The 17513-nt window shown below is 42.2% G+C and overlaps 1 protein-coding gene across 4 annotated transcripts in view; it reads right to left on the bottom strand.

Annotated features, from left to right (window-relative positions):
* WDR11 (WD repeat domain 11) overlaps positions 1 to 17513 on the bottom strand; it is a 196020-nt gene that overhangs the window by 48091 nt on the left and 130416 nt on the right. For all 4 annotated transcript variants that reach the window (XM_033941237.1, XM_033941239.1, XM_033941238.1 and 1 more), the window contains exons 19-20: positions 14544 to 14715; positions 9588 to 9696 (exon numbers count right to left, since the gene is read on the bottom strand). In XM_033941237.1, the coding sequence (XP_033797128.1) occupies positions 9588 to 9696; positions 14544 to 14715 (281 nt within the window). The remainder of the gene's footprint in view (positions 1 to 9587; positions 9697 to 14543; positions 14716 to 17513) is intronic.

Here is a 17513-nt window from a genome sequence, read left to right as displayed (position 1 = left end):
AAATAACTAAGCTTATTGATGCATACTGGTGTTCTGGTGTCAAGTGGGTGTGGCGAAGCTATGAAAAATTTTGTTTTTTTCTGAATTAAGTTCCAGTCTGAATTCAGTCATCCATTGCTCCATCAGATTTAGTACTTCTGTTGCCTTGGAAGTAACTTCCGAGAGAGAGTTAGTAAATGGAATGATGATTGTAAAGTCATCTGCGTAACTGAATAATTTCATCCCTAGCTGGGTCAATTGCGTACCTGAGGACATGTAGACATTGAAAAGCAATGGGGATAGTGGTGATCCCTGCGGTACGCCAGATGGATTGCTCCAGGTATCGGAGAGATCGTAATTGAAACATACTTGATAGGTGCGAGACATAAGGAAACCTCGAAACCAGTCTAGCACCCCTTCTCTGATACCAATTACATCTAAGCATTGTAGCAGTTTCCCATGGTCAACTAGGTCAAAGGCAGAGCTCATATCAAATTGCATGATCAGGGCATTAAGGCCCTTACTGAACAAGAGACGCAGATTATCTAAGATAGCCGCAATTACTGTCTCAATACTGAACAAAGGTCTAAAGCCAGATTGAGTTTCATGCAAGAGAGAGAACTGATCAAGATATTCCATCAGTTGGGAATGTACCAATCCTTCCATGATTTTGACGATGAATGGTCTATAGTTGGTTACCAGTGCTGATGATTCTTTGCTATTTTTTGGAATTGGGGTTATTATTATGTGGCCATTATTAGTGAGGAATTTTCCATTTTTTTAGGTTATGGGCTAAGTAATTCAGCAGAGATAGTTTGAATTCTAAAGGAGCTGCTTTCATAATTTCTGGGGGACATGAGTATGATTTAGAGTATTTGTTATATAGTTTGATATAATTATTCCATTCTAAATCTTGAAAAGGAACTCCAGATCATGTCCGCTGGTATTTCATTTCCTTGTATGTTGCCTATTTGATTACCGTTAGTGTCATTTGTTTCTTAGGTTTTTAATTTTTGAATCAAAATGCTGTGCTAAATCATTTGCTGAAGGTGGTTTAATATTGTGCACGAGTTGAGTGTGGCATGTGGTGTCAAATAAGTTCGTAACCAAGTTGAACAGCTCTTTTGTATTAAGCTAGTGTAAAGTCGATTTTAGAAGAGTAGAATGCTTTACGTTTGTCTTTTATCAGGTGTTTATAGATTTTTATGTTGGATCTCTAGTTGTTACGCTCTGACAATTCTCCTGTTTTTTCCCAAATTCTTTCTAGTCGTCTTACTAGTTGTTTCATTTTTAGAAGTTCGGTGTCAAACCATTTGTTATATTTATTTGCACAGGTTTTGCTCTTTCGTTTAGGGGCAGGTCAAACACAATTTCTTGCGTTAGTCGTTCAGCATTCTTCTCTACCTAACAGAATTTGCTGCTGGTTCCTTAAGTAGCAGCATTTAAACCCCTCAGACCTTCCCAACTACTTTAGGACTCTTTTACTTGCAAATGAGCTGACAATCCTGTGCACTAAGCTGATGTCTAGGCCACTAAAATTGTCACTTTACAAAGCAAATGTCAAAAGACTTTTTGAAAGTTAAGATAACGAGCACATCCCAATCATCTTTGCTGTTGGTCCCATTTCTTTTCTTTTTTTAATACTCTTCATTCATTTTTTTGTCTAACAACAAGTGCAACAGAAATTAACAGTGAAACTTATACAATATCACTTGACTATCTATTCTTCGTAATTTCACAATTAAAAATAAAAATAAATCCCTCCTTCCCAACCATATGTGATTACATATATATATTCTTTATTAATCCAACCCATCAATCTATAATTAAACTTCCTCCCCCACTACCCCTGTACAATTATATCAGCTGGGGAAAAATGATTATTCATTCATTACAATACTCTAGTAATGGTCTCCAAACCTCCTGAAAATTATTAAAATTTCCTTTCTGCAACGCCAACATTCTTTCCATCTTATACATATGACACAGTGAATTCCACCAAAAATTGTAATTTAATCTATTCCGATTTTTCCAATTAAATGTAATCTGCTGAATGGCAACTCCTGTCATAATAAATAATAATTTATTATTAATTGCAGAAATTAGACTTTTCTTCCTCATTGACATTCCAAATAAAATAGTATCATAGGATAGAGCCACAGGATTTTCTAACAAACAATTTATTTGGCTCCAAAAAGCCAAAATGAATGGACAGTAGAATAATAAATGATCTAAAGTCCCTTCTTCGAGATGACAATGCCAACATTTATTTGACTTAGAGCTATCTAACTTTTGTAAACGAACAGGGGTCCAGAAAGCTCTGTGTAACAGAAAAAACCAAGTTTGTCTCCTAGATGCTGACATTGTACAACTCATCCTCCAAGACCAAATTCGTGGCCATTGAGACGCAGTAATTTGATGCTTAATCTCAATGCTCCAAATGTCCCTCAGACCAGTTTTGTTTTGTTTTAAATTCATAAATCCAGATATCAATTTATACCACTGTGCGGCCTGGTGTCCCAGGAAGTCCACCTGAAAGCACAAGAACTCTAAACTATATTGGTTATTCAGGGAACCCTGCCTGAATGGCCTGCTTCAGCTGCAGCCATCTAAAACTTTGTGATTTATTAAGACCAAATTTGTGTTACAGCTGTGGAAAGTCAAGCAGTTTACCATTAGATATAACATCGTCTAGAGTTCTTTTTTTTTAAAATTTCTTTATTCATTTTATAACTTACATCAAGTGTACAGTAAATATCAAACAATTATAGTACAACATCACTTGAAAATCTATAATATCTTACCCCCCTCCCAAATTCATATACAACTAAAATATACCACATGAAAATAATATCTTATATCATTCATAAATATATTATTAGTGGAAAACCAAGAATCCCCCTCCCCACCCCAAATCCACATGAGTATTAAAATTGGGAAAAGTGTAAATTATTCATTACTATAATTTAATAATGGTCCCCACACATCCTTAAATGTATTATAATAACCTTTTTGAACTGCCATTTTCTACACGTGACAAATTGAATTCCACCAGAAGCAATAATTCAGTCTTTTACAATCCTTCCAATTATATGTTATTTGTTGGATGGCAACTCCTGTCAATATCATCAAAGCTTGTTATTATTAGCAGATATTTGACATTTAGTTCTCATAGACATGCCAAATAAAATTGTGTCATATGACAATGCCACATGATTTTCTAACAAGCAATTTATTGGATCCCAAATAGACTGCCAAAAAGCCTTAATGAATGGAGAGTAAAACAACAAATGATCTAAGGTTCCAGCTTGGAGATGACAATGCCAACATCGTCTAGAGTTCATTACCTGCCATTACCCAATACGACCTTGAATCCGCCTATTTGAATGAATGAAAAGAGAGGCCAAGTTTGTCAGAAGTCGGGTTGGTTCAGTGCAATCCCAGAGTTCCTGGGTCCAGCACAAATTTAATTCCCTGCCTTTTTTTTCCAGCACACACTGAACAATCTTCCTTATCACAGCCCGAATGCTTAGCACGCCCCAGTGACTGGCTTCTCCCCATCACTGCATACTGCTCAGTACGTAGCAGCCAGCACTCCCCCCTCGTCACAGCTCCTGCACACTATTCAATATTTAGTAATGCCATCGAGAGCATCGGCAGCACTAAAAGATGAAGTTAACCCTTGCGTCTGCATTCAGTTGATAGCAGGATGCACGTCTTCAATTTCTTTCTGTAAATTTAATAGACATAAGATTCTGGGGCTTGAAAGCTGGAATACTAATGAGAAAGTGGTAGCAGACAGACTCGAGGTGCTCTCTCTCTCTCTGCCCTTGCTCTTATTTCTGGCTATGGACCCAGCTGCTGACTCTCAGCTGAGTGGGCAGCTGTTCCAGTGCCTGTAGTTCACCATTCCCCAGGAAACTCATCACAATGGCAGGTCAACAAAAACAGCCACACTCCAAAGTCCAGGAAAGAAGCAGCTGAATTGAACGCATCGCTCACCACCAGTAAATAATATATAGCTGACTAATAAAAACTGTACTATAAAAAACTAGTGTTAAAGCCCGTTACATTAACGGGTGCTAGAAAGCAGCCCCCTTTCCCTCTCCCCCTCCAGTTCCTCCCTGACTGTCTCTCTGTGGCCCCCTTCTGTCTCCCCTCCCCAAAGCAAAGCTGTCTGCCTCCCAACACACTCCTCCCCCCAAAGCAGCCTCCTTTTCCTCTCGGCCTCCAGTTCCTCCCTGACTGTCTCTCCGTGGCCCCTCTTCTGTCTTCCCCCCAAAGCTGTGTGGCTCCCAGAACACCCCTTCCCCAAAGCAGCTCCCTTTCCCTCTCCCCCTCCAGTTCCTCCCTGACTATCTCTCCGTGTCCCCCCTTCTGTCTTCCCTCCCCCAAGCAAAGCTGTCTGTCTCCCAGCACACCACTCCCCCAAAGCAGCCCCCTTTCCCTCTCCCTCTCCAGTTCATCCCGGACTGTGTCTCCGTGGCCCCCCTTCTTTCTTCCCCCCCAAGCAAAGCTGTCTGCCTCGCAGCACACCCCTCCCCCAAAGCTGCCCCCATATCGGGTCTTGTTCTCACCATTTAAAGAAAATCAGTGGCTTGTCCCAGTAAGTGGCAGTTCATTTTCTACAGAACTACCTATTGTCAAATGGTACCTGAAAGAAATATATTTCAACCCTCTGCTCCTTTAGTCTCTTGCCGCCCCTTCTCGCAGTCCCGACAAACGTCCTTACTCCAGAAGGGGCCGCAGCACTGTAAACAAGCTGCTTCGCGGCCTTCTACTGGCCTGATTTGCTCTGCCGTGTCGGGCAGAGCAAATCAGGGCAGTAGCAGGCCGCGAAGCAGCGTGTTTAGAGTGCTGCGGCCCTTGCTGGAGTAAGGACGTTTGTCGGGACGGGAAGAGAAGAGGAGCGGCGGCAAGGGACTAAGGGAGCTGAAGGGAGGGTCGCATGGGAGGCTGAACGGGGGTTCGGGTGTGCCGGGGAGAGGAGCGAAGAAGATGCCAACGACCAGCCAGAGAGATTTGCGCGCATGCGCACTCCTACCTGAGGTGCCCTACATCTCACGGAAAACGGACGCACACAGTGGGAGTGCGCAAGCGCGGCTTATCGTGTGCACCATTTGAAGCTGCTAGGTGCCTTGGATATCCATGGGAAAACTGCCAATGTGAAATCAAAGGGTTCAATGGCACAGGGAGGTCAAGTAGATGTTAAGCCAAAAAGGGTCAATATTCCCGGTGAGAATGGACTGAAAAGTGTTTGAAAGCCCCAAAACTCAGAAAGTTGTAAAATGAAAATTTTTAACAGAAATGGGTGAGAACAGAAATATTATAACAAAAACTGAAGAGAAAAAAACGAATATAAGACACAATAAAGGTGAATGTTTGATGAGCTTTCAGAGAACTTAACATAGTAACATAGTAACATAGTAGATGACGGCAGATAAAGACCCGAATGGTCCATCCAGTCTGCCCAACCTGATTCAATTTAAATTTTTTTATTTTAATTATTTTCTTCTTAGCTATTTCTGGGCGAGAATCCAAAGCTTTACCCGGTACTGTGCTTGGGTTCCAACTGCCGAAATCTCTGTTAAGACTTACTCCAGCCCATCTACACCCTCCCAGCCATTGAAGCCCTCCCCTGCCCATCCTCCTCCAAACGGCCATATACAGACACAGACCGTGCAAGTCTACCCAGTAACTGGCCTAGTTCAATCTTTAATATTATTTTCTGATTCTAAATCTTCTGTGTTCATCCCACGCTTCTTTGAACTCAGTCACAGTTTTCCTCTCCACCACCTCTCTCGGGAGCGCATTCCAGGCATCCACCACCCTCTCCGTAAAGTAGAATTTCCTAACATTGCCCCTGAATCTACCACCCCTCAACCTCAAATTATGTCCTCTGGTTTTACCATTTTCCTTTCTCTGGAAAAGATTTTGTTCTACGTTAATACCCTTTAAGTATTTGAACGTCTGAATCATATTTCCCCTGTCTCTCCTTTCCTCTAGGGTATACATATTCAGGGCTTCCAGTCTCTCCTCATACGTCTTCTGGCGCAAGCCTCCTATCATTTTCGTCGCCCTCCTCTGGACCGCCTCAAGTCTTCTTACGTCTTTCGCCAGATACGGTCTCCAAAACTGAACACAATACTCCAAGTGGGGCCTCACCAATGACCTGTACAGGGGCATCAACACCTTCTTCCTTCTACTGACTACGCCTCTCTTTATACAGCCCAGAATCCTTCTGGCAGCAGCCACTGCCTTGTCACACTGTTTTTTCGTCTTTAGATCTTCGGACACTATCACCCCAAGGTCCCTCTCCCCGTCCGTGCATATCAGCTTCTCTCCTCCCAGCATATACGGTTCCTTCCTATTATTAATCCCCAAATGCATTACTCTGCATTTCTTTGCATTGAATTTTAGTTGCCAGGCATTAAACCATTCCTCCAACTTTTGCAGATCCTTTTTCATATTTTCCACTCCCTCTTCGGTGTCTACTCTGTTACAAATCTTGGTATCATCTGCAAAAAGGCACACTTTTCCTTCTAACACTTCAGCAATGTCACTTACATACATATTGAACAGGATTGGCCCCAGCACCGAACCCTGAGGGACTCCACTAGTCATCTTTCCTTCCTTCGAGCGACTTCCATTAACCACCACCCTCTGGCGTCTGTCCGACAGCCAGTTTCTGACCCAGTTCACCACTTTGGGTCCTAACTTCAGCCCTTCAAGTTTGTTCAACAGCCTCCTATGAGGAACTGTATCAAAGGCTTTGCTGAAATCCAAGTAAATTACATTTAGCATATGTCCTCGATCCAGCTCTCTGGTCACCCAATCAAAAAATTCAATCAGGTTCGTTTGGCACGATTTACCTTTTGTAAAGCCATGTTGCCTCGGATCCTGTAACCCATTAGATTCAAGGAAATACACTATCCTTTCTTTCAGCAACACTTCCATTATTTTTCCAACAACTGAAGTGAGGCTCACCGGCCTGTAGTTTCCTGCTTCATCCCTGTGACCACTTTTATGAATAGGGACCACATCCGCTCTCCTCCAATCCCCAGGAATCACTCCCGTCTCCAGAGATTTGTTGAACAAGTCTTTAATAGGACTCGCCAGAACCTCTCTGAGTTCCCTTAGTATCCTGGGATGGATCCCGTCTGGTCCCATCGCTTTGTCCACCTTCAGTTTTTCAAGTTGCTCATAACACCCTCCTCCGTGAACGGCGCAGAATCTACTCCATTTTCTCGTGTAACTTTGCCAGACAATCTCGGTCCTTCTCCAGGATTTTCTTCTGTGAACACAGAACAGAAGTATTTGTTTAGCACATTTGCTTTCTCCTCATCACTCTCCACATATTTGTTCCCAGCATCTTTTAGCCTAGCAATTCCATTTTTTATCTTCCTCCTTTCACTAATATATCTGAAAAAATTTTTATCTCCCTTTTTTACATTTTTAGCCATTTGTTCTTCCGCCTGTGCCTTCGCCAAACGTATTTCTCTCTTGGCTTCTTTCAGTTTCACCCTGTAGTCCTTTCTGCTCTCCTCTTCTTGGGTTTTTTATATTTCATGAACGCCAACTCTTTCGCCTTTATTTTCTCAGCCACTAGGTAGGAGAACCATATCGGCTTCCTTTTTCTCTTGTTTTTATTGATTTTCTTCACATAAAGGTCCGTAGCCATTTTTATCGCTCCTTTCAGCTTAGATCACTGTCTTTCCACTTCTTTTATGTCCTCCCATCCTAACAGCTCTTTCTTCAGGTACTTTCCCATTGCATTAAAGTCCGTACGTTTGAAATCTAGGACTTTAAGTATCGTGCGGCCGCTCTCCACTTTAGCCGTTATATCAAACCAAACCGTTTGATGATCGCTACTACCCAGGTGAGCACCCACTCGAACATTAGAGATACTCTCTCCATTTGTGAGGACCAGATCCAATATCGCTTTTTCCCTTGTGGGTTCCGTCACCATTTGTCTGAGCAGAGCCTCTTGAAAGGTATCCACAATCTCCCTACTTCTTTCCGATTCCGCAGACGGAACATTCCAGTCCGCATCCGGCAGGTTGAAATCTCCCAACAGCAGAACCTCCTCTTTCCTTCCAAACTTTTGGATATCCACAATCAGATCCTTATCAATTTGCTGCGATTGAGTCGGAGGTCTGTAGACTACACCCACGTAGATAGAAGTTCCATCTTCTCTTTTCAGAGCAATCCATATCGCTTCTTCCTCTCCCCAGGTCCCTTGCATTTCGGTCGCTTGGATATTGATCTTTACATAGAGAGCTACTCCTCCACCTTTATGACCATCTCTGTCCTTCCTAAAAAGATTATATCCCGGTATGTTTGCATCCCATCCATGTGATTCACTGAACCATGTCTCTGTGATAGCAACAATATCTAGATCTGCCTCTAATATCAGAGCTTGCAGATCATGAACTTTGTTGCTTAGACTGCGAGCATTTGTGGTCATCGCTTTCCAGCTATTTTTCAGCGATAATCTCCTTTTTCGTATGGATTTTTGTGTCGTTTCACTTTCCGTTGCAATACTAAGAAATGAGTTGCTGATATTGCTTATGTTGCAGCCTTTACTTCTATCACATCTTTTCTTTTGCCGGGGGTGGTCTCTATAATTGTCCTTCGTACATACACCACCCCCACCTTCTAGTTTAAATGCCTAGAAAAATATTGTCTAAATTTCTCTGCAAGGTTTCTTTTTCCTGCTGTAGTAATATGTAGCCCATCAGTGCAATATAGCTTCTTGTCCTTCCATGTATTTCCCCATCCTCCTATGTACCTGAAGCCTTCTTGATGACACCAGGCTCTGAGCCATCTATTAAAGTCCTCTGTGTTTTTCATACAGCTTCTCAGCTCTGCAGAAAACTAAGGACCTGCAAGTTAATGTCTGGTGGGAAGGCAGAGGCATGCATGTGGTGCGGGTCATCCTTACAATTTGAAGTGACAGTACACTTTTTACTGTCCATGCCAGGTTCCATGGATGGTGTCACTCACATGTGAGAATATATAACTGCTTATCCTCGGAGAACACAAGTTCCAAAACTTACGGTAACTATTTGTTGAGTGAAAATATTTTCTGCTATTTGTTTTAAAAGTATTACCATGTAATTTCATGAGGCGTTCCCTAGTCTGTACTTTTTAAAAGAATACTCAATCAATTTATAATTGCCATGTTCTATGCCATGCAGTATTTTGTAGACCTCTATCATATCCCTCTCCGAGCTCTCTTCTCCAAGCTTTAGAGCCCTAACCTCTTAAGCCTTTCCTCAAAGAAGGAACAAGGGAGGGCAAAGGGGGGGGGGGGGAACAACTCAGACTCCTCCACGTATTATTTCTGCCCCAGATCAAATTAAATTTGCTATATGCCTATTTTTTAAGCTTAAAACCTGCAGTGAGGACCCCATGCAGTTCTCCAACTAGGTCTGAAGCAGCTTCAGTAACTAGTCCAGGAGCTGCACAGTCTGCCCATCACTATCGGCTAGAGAGAAAGAAATGCTAAGCATCTAAAGGCTGTTTTTCTCTTGTCTCCATCCACTGGTTGATAGGCATAACCCATAAGTTCTGGAGAGGACACTAAAGAATAAAAACAAACTCACATTTGGGAAATGTCCAATGAGTAGTTTCCACTCCAAGGCTGATGCAACAGAAATGCTTTCAGAGCCAAGGATGCCCGAAGGTTCAAGAGATAGGGACACCAGACAGGATCTGTAACAAGAGAGAGATGCATAATGTGAAGCTGGCATCTTTAAGGAGAAATTACATCTTACCTGTTAATTGTATTTCCTTTAGTTCCAAAAGACCAATCCAGAACCTGTGGCTTGCGTCCATCAACCAACAAAATCATTCATGCAGCATTAGCACCTCAGGGTTTTAGAAACATAACAACAGATAAAGGCCCTTTCAGCTCTACTTTTTAATATACGTATATATGGCTCCTACTGGAAAAATGTTTAAATTTATGCAGACGATGTGCAATCCTTTTTTCCTATTTTGAATTGGTGACAATTTGTGGTGCAGTTGACGAGGTGTACGAGTGCAATTGAACAATGGATGAATGAAAATAAGCTTTTATTGAATGATGTTAAAACAGAGATGATGATTATAGGAAAAAATTATATAATTCATGATAAAACTGAATTAAGCTTGCTGGGAGTGATACTAGATTGTCATCTTTCAATGGGAGCACAATTGTCACAAGTAGTTCAGTTTGCTTTTTTAAGTTGAATTTATTGAAGAGATTGAAGCCTTTGTTGCCAAAGTATGATTTCCGTAATGTTTTGCAGAGACTAGTACTCTTCAAAATTGATTATCGTAATGCATTATATTTAAGAATTGCACCAAGAAAGTTACTTGTTCTCCAAACAAGGGTTGTGATGGGTATTAACCGATATACTACTTTGACTCCAGTTTTAAAACTAACTACAATGGCTGCAATATAAAGTGCTGATAATACATTTATATGATCGGGTAGCTGGAGATTTGCAACAGGTATTGTCTGTATATAAGCCAAATAGAAGCTTAAGATCCGATACAACTATGCAGTTGGTTGTGGATGCTGGACATTAGTCTGTAACGAGTCATTCTGCATTTTCAGTGGCAGCAGTAGGTTTATGGAATAAGTTGCCAGATAAGAACAATGAACAATTTTGTAGACTACTTAATACTCATCTATTTCTATAGGCTTTTTTATGCTCAATTAATTTATCATAGAAGAAATGCTAAAAGATTATAGAACAAATTCTTAAGCAGTGTGGTTATTTGGGAAAGTTTTCAATTTTTAGATTAATGGAAAAGAGGAATGTAGATGTGAATGTTGAAATTTGTGAGATAACTGGATTATGTCCACGTGTTAATAATTTATGTAAGTTTTTTTTTTTTTAAACACACCTGGGGAGAGGCGGGATATAAATTTTTAAATAAATAAATTCAGTCTGCCCATCCACAGCATCCACTATCCCCTCCTCTCCCCACGTGCCTGGCCTAAGCTTTCTTAAATTCAGACACAGTCTGTCTCCGCCACCTCTACTGGGAGACTATGCCACATAGGTATTTAGAAACATGATGGCAGATAAAGGCCAAAACGTCTATCATATCTCCCCTTTCCCACATATGTGGCATAAATATACATGAGGTGAGTCTCTTTCCAGAGTGAGAGAGCATAGAATGAGTTTAAGAGGTGAAAGGCGCAGAAGTAATCTAAGGAAATACCTTTTTACTGAAAGGGTGGTTGTTGTTAGGTGCCGACTCATGCACGAGTCCTAGCAACTTGATGAATTGATGCATTGGCTGCCAATGGAGGCGCGCGTAAAGTTTAAATTTGCCTGCTTCTGCTACAAAGCACTACACAAACTTGCCCCTAAATATATAACTGACCTTTTTGTCTTCTCAGCCAACAGACACAAGAGAAGCTCACATTCCAACTTCGTTTCCCCCCCAGTGAGAGGTTGTAAACTGAAAAAACACCATGAACATCTTCTCTCGCACCAAGCAGCATCATGGGGTAAAGACCTAGAACAATTGCTTTCGCCCACTACTTATGAGGAATTTAGGAAACGTCTGAAAACACACCTGTTCCTAAAGTATCTAGACAACTGATCCTCTCTTCTCTCTCCCCTCTATAGTGATTAACTTGTTCTATTGATCACTCTCTCCTCAAAAATGGATTTCCTGTCCTATTAACCCTCTTTCTTCCTCCCCTCTTAAAGTCAATCAATTTGTACCTTTGCTTAATCTTTGTAAACCGCATAGAACTTCATGGTATTACGGTATATAAGCTGTTATTATTATTATTATTATTATTAAAAAGAAATCGGTTTTGTGTTAGGCCGTTAAGGTCCTCCAGCATCATCCCCATGGTTGTTTTCAACGTGTCCAGCCATCTGAATGCAGGTTGCCCTCTTCAACTGGTTCCTATGATCTTCCCAAACATGAAGTCCTTCTCCAATGATCTCTCTCATCAGATGGTAGAGATGGGACCAAGTATTCCCCAAAATGTTCCTTTCTTCCAGCCTTTTGTGTTTAATGCTGAAAGAAAGCTGAGCCCCACTTAACCAATAACAACTGGTTCAGGAAACCATGCAGACTTTTTAGCCCAGAATCTCCATGGTGTACCTTCAATACTCACTGCAGAAAGAGAAATAGTGAGGAGCTAATGTTGCGTGGTACCTTTTAGGGATGAATCGTACAGAATTATTTTGTTTCTCTGTCTCCATCTGCTGGACTGGCCTGATAAGGATGCTAATAAGTTAATTATACACAGCAAGAAAAAAGATCTATGGGCTCTGAATGCAATAAAGAAGCCCCTGTTCAAAGGTCAAGTTGGTAGAACTGCTGTGTACTATCATGTGACAAGACCTGGATTTGATTCCTGGGTCAAATCTGCTCTCCACATTGGATGAGTCTGTAGATGTCATGGACACAAAGTTCACAGCCCTTGACAGAAATGGTTAGGGTTCTTCAGCTTGGAAAAGAGATGGCTGAGGGGAGATATGATTGAAGTCTACAAAATCCTGAGTAGAGTAGAACAAGTAGAAATGGATCGATTTTTCACTCCATCAAAAATTACAAAGACAAGGGGACACTCGATGAAGTTACACAGAAATACTTTTAAATCAATAGGAGGACATTTTTTTCACTCAGAGAATAGTTAAGCTCTGGAACACGCTGCCAGAGGATAAGGTAAGAGTGGATAACGTAGCTGGTTTTAAGAAAGGTTTGGACAAGTTCCTGGAGGAAAAGTCCATAGTCTGTTATTGAGAAAGACACAGGAGAAGTCACTGCTTACCCTGTATAGGTAGCATGGAATACTGCTACACCTTGGGTTTTGGCCAGGTACTAGTGACCTGGATTGGCTACAGGGCTTGATGGACCATTGGTCCGACCCAGTAAGGCTATTCTTATGTTCTTACTACAGAATGACACGGGGACAAATTTTTCCCCATCCCCGCAAGAACTCAATTTCTCTGTACCATCCCAGCAAGTTCTTTTCCTGTCCCTGCCTTAACCATACAAGCCTCAAACATTTATGATTTTAAAGTGTGTGAGGCCTGTGCAGATGAGGACAGAGCTTTCAGGAAAGGGGAAGGACAGGAAAAGAACTTGCCGGGATAGGGAAATTGAGTTCCCATGGGGACAGGGAAAAATTTGTCCCCATGTCATTCTCTACTAGTTACATTAATGGCTCATAATCGCAGGGCTACCTAAGCTGACAGGAAATATATAATGTGTGTGAAGGGGAGAGGGGAGGAAATCTCTGGGTAGCTGCAATAGTTAAGGCATTAGATACTGGCCTTGGTTTTGAGCTGAAAAAGGAAGCCTCTGGTTGAGTTTCAAGACCTCCATAAATTCATTTAATTTATTTTTTATGTTTTTTCCCAATTCTTTATTATTTTCAAAACTTACAATAAGTGTAACAATAAACACAATATTTTTTACTTCAGTACCACATTTAATATTCTATTAATATATATTTCAGAATTAATCCCCCTCCCTCCTAAACAATCACAGTGACCGACATATATAATTTCTATATTGACCCTCAATTCAATATATCTAAATTTATTATCCTATCAGACCCCCAACTTCCCCCCTCCCGGATGAGCAGGTTTATAGGGGAAAACAATGATTAAGAACATAAGAAATGCCTCTGCTGGGTCAGACCTGAGGTCCATCATGCCCAGAAGTCCGCTCACGCAGTGGCCCAACAGGTCTAGGACCTGTGCAGTAATCCTCTATCTATACCCCTCTATCCCCTTTTCCAGCAGGAAATTGTCCAATTCCTTCTTGAACCCCAGTACCATACTCTGCCCTATTACGCCCTCTGGAAGCGCATTCCAGGTAGCGTCCACCACACGTTGTGTAAAGAAGAACTTCCTAGCATTTGTTTTGAATCTGTCCCCTTTCAACTTTTCCGAATGCCCTCTTGTTTTTTTATTTTCTGAAAGTTTGAAGCTTGTGTTCTTGTTTTGCATATGTTATGCATATGTTTAATCTGTATCCTGTGTGTTCCTCTGGGTGACTTTAATAAGAAATGATTTGCAAAAAAAACAAGGGTTCTAATACAATATCAAAAAGCAAAGGAGACAAGGGACATCCCTGTCTAACTCCCCTCCGCAAACTAAAACTTTCAGAGAGATTATTATTAATATACAGACTAGCAGAAGGGGAACTATACAAGGATTGAATCATTTGTATAAATCCTGAATCTATTCCAAACCAATCCATTGCTTGATCCATGAAGGTCCATTCCACCCTACTAAAGCTTTTTCTACATCTAAGGAGAAAAATACCTGAAGACATTTGCATCCGATTTTTCTGCTGGTACTTTTTCCACACAAAGGCTGGGCAATTTTCAAATACTGTTAAACCTGTAGAAATTTCCTCCCTTCCCCTATATACTACATACAAGTGGCCAATCCAGTTCCAGAACATTCTTCAAGCTGGCAACATCTACAAGATCACAAGCCAGGTTCTTGCTGGGTTACACTATTACATAAAAGAGAGAGTGGGTCACCCCTTCCTCTCTTTCCCCAGAGGCTTGGGAAGTGTGTTACCTATTAACTCTTGCTCATCCACGCGGAAGCAGGCAGACTTCATGGACATCTCCAGGACTCGGATACAGCCATCATCTGAAGCCAAGATGACCTTATCTGATGTACACCAGTCTACGTCCACAATCCGGAAGGTAACATTCCGCCCGGTCTTTAGACTACTGGCCATCTGTACCTAATTTGGAAGAAAGTGACAGGCAAGCACAGAATCACACAATGATAAACCTGAAGTGTTTAACCCCCTTGGAGTGCTGAGTGTGCACCTATCTCCTCGGGCCCAGCACTTTTCTAAAAAAGTTTTTCCATATTATGTTCCAAAAAAGAAAGGAACAAGGATCATAAAAGTAGTACAGCAATACATATAAGCAGTTTTCCAGGTACAATTCTACACAACCAAGAAATTAATAACTTCCGACCAATATCTTCATTGCCAGTATTGGCAAAAATTCTTGAGAAGTTGGATCAGTTTATTCAAGACCAGAGCATTTTTGATATACATTGATTTGCTTTTCGCGTCATCATAGCACTGAGACCTTATCGGTTTCAGTGCTGGACAAATTGTGAAGGGGATTGGATTTTTCTTGACATTTCGGCAGCTTTCGACACGCTGGACCATCAGATTTTATTATGTCATTTGGAAGCTTGTGGTATTTACAGGATTGGTCCTAGCTTGGTTTCAATCATTTTTGTTAAACAGGCAACTGTTGGGCATTAAGGCATCTGCACTTGTCGCTTATTTTGTTTGTGTTTGTACATGTATTTTTTTTATCATGTATATTTAAAACAACAGGGAGAAAAAGTAAATTAAGAAATACCGACAAATCACAAATGCTTGACAAATTACAGCTATACTCGCTCGAGGAGCGCAGAGAGAGGGGGGACATGATCGAGACGTTCAAGTATCTTACGGGCCGCATCGAAGCGGAGGAAGATATCTTCTTTTTCAAGGGTCCCACGACAACAAGAGGGCATCCGTTGAAAATCAGGGGCGGGAAACTACGAGGTGACACCAGGAAATTCTTTTTCACTGAAAGAGTGGTTGATCGCTGGAATAGTCTTCCACTACAGGTGATTGAGGCCAGCAGCGTGCCTGATTTTAAGGCCAAATGGGATCGGCACATGGGATCTATTCACAGGGCAAAGGTAGGGGAGGGACATTAAGGTGGGCAGACTAGATGGGCCGTGGGCCCTTATCTGCCGTCTATCTCTATGTTTCTATGTTTCTATGAAAGAAATCAAAAGAAATCCTTCACAAAGAAGTCCAATTAACTCAACTCTACAAACTCTCAGTCCTTCTAAATGCAAAGGGTTATCTGCAGGCAAACACCAGTGCCCCCAATACTTTTATTCATATACTTCATTAAATTTGGAGCTGAAATGTCCATGCTGCATGGTAGCAAAGGAAGAGATTTTCTATCCCACTTGTTGCTCCAATTGGCTGCAGTATCTGACCAATGGGCTACGGATCAGAGAAAGAGCGCACACTCTTTTGCAGCCTATTGGCTCGCTGTGTCTGACTGAAGGGGGAGGAGGAGGAAGCTGCTATAATCAAGGGTAGGGGCCCTTCCCGTCTGCAGGGGATGAGTTACAGATAAACTCTGAAAGAAGACAGTCACACAGCTAAGCTAGGAAGGGGTAAAGCACTTTGAAATGGCTGGGAGACAGAATACACAGTAGCTGTGAAGAGCTGGAGGTGGCAGGAAGGGAAGGAAGCTGGGTGACGGAGACAGAGCTGCGAACATAGCAGTAAAGGGGGCTAGGAAGGTATGAAGGGGTTATTGGTAGGGGGAGAGTATTCTGCTGCAAAGTGATGGAAGGAGATTTAAGCCACACCACTGCCAGACAGACACCAGCCCCAACTAGCCACCTCTCCTTCGGCCTTAATAAAAAATCATCTCCTGCTGCCGCGGGACCAGTCTCATGGTAATGGCTGTGAGATTTTGCAGTTATCACAACCCTGGTCCTGTGGTGGTAGGAGATGGCATCTTATTAATGTCTCCTGATGCCAATGAAGGGGGGAAGATGCTCGATGGGAGACCTTTGCTCCACAGGAGTCTGGGCAGGTCTGTGGAAGTGGCAGAAAGGAGCTGTAAGGGGAAGACAGGCTTGGGGATGAGGAGAAGCTGAGAATAGAGCTGTGGGGAGAGGAATAAGAAGGGGTAAGTGAACTGAAAGGAGATACTGGAAGAAACAGAAAGGAGATGTAAGGGGAAGAGGAGCAGAGTCATGGGGACATGAGCTGGGGAAAGGAATGGAGAGATCTAGGAAAGGGTGAAGGAGATTGAAAGGGGTTTCTGAGAGGGAGAGAAAAGTTTTCTGTGAAGGGCTGGAGGAGGCACAAAGGAGTTAAATGCGAACAAGATGCTGGGTGATGAGTGTGGAGCTGTAAGAAGAGGAATAGGAAGGGGTTACTGTCTGGGAGTGAGAAGTCTGCTTGGAAAAACAAAAGGAAGTGTAAGGGGAAGAAGGGACAGGTTGTGAGTTCGATCCCCACTGCAGCGCCTTGTGATTCTGGGCAAGTCACCTAACACACAATTGCCCCATGTAAAGCACGCTGAAAAAGCGCTATAAATCAAGTCCCAACCCACCCACTATAGAGAGAGGAATACAGGGGACTAAGAAAGGGAAAAGGGTTATTGTTTAGGGAGAGAATGTTGCTGTAAAGAGCTGGAAGCGTCTGAAAGCACCAAAGAGAGTCTGAGCAATGGGGACAGCAACAGGCTGTGAGAGAGATAGCATGGGTTATGAGGAGGGAAAGGAGACATGAGTTGGGAAAAAAGAAGAAGGGCACTCAAGAGGAACTGAAAAGGAATGCATCATGACAGAGGGGACAAGGGTGTGAAGAGGTGAAAAGGAAGTGAGCTGAGAGATGGAAGAGTCAAAAACAGGTAGAGGGGAGGCCTGCGCTGGTTGGCCAGTACAGGACCCGACACTTCGCCTTGAGGGAGTGAGGGATCACCACTGGACCACCAG

Source organism: Geotrypetes seraphini, chromosome 4, assembly GCF_902459505.1.
Source record: "Geotrypetes seraphini chromosome 4, aGeoSer1.1, whole genome shotgun sequence".
NCBI classification, from domain to species: domain Eukaryota; kingdom Metazoa; phylum Chordata; class Amphibia; order Gymnophiona; family Dermophiidae; genus Geotrypetes; species Geotrypetes seraphini.
Note: the sequence above shows the minus strand (reverse complement) of the source record. Positions and strands in the feature narration are given on the sequence as shown.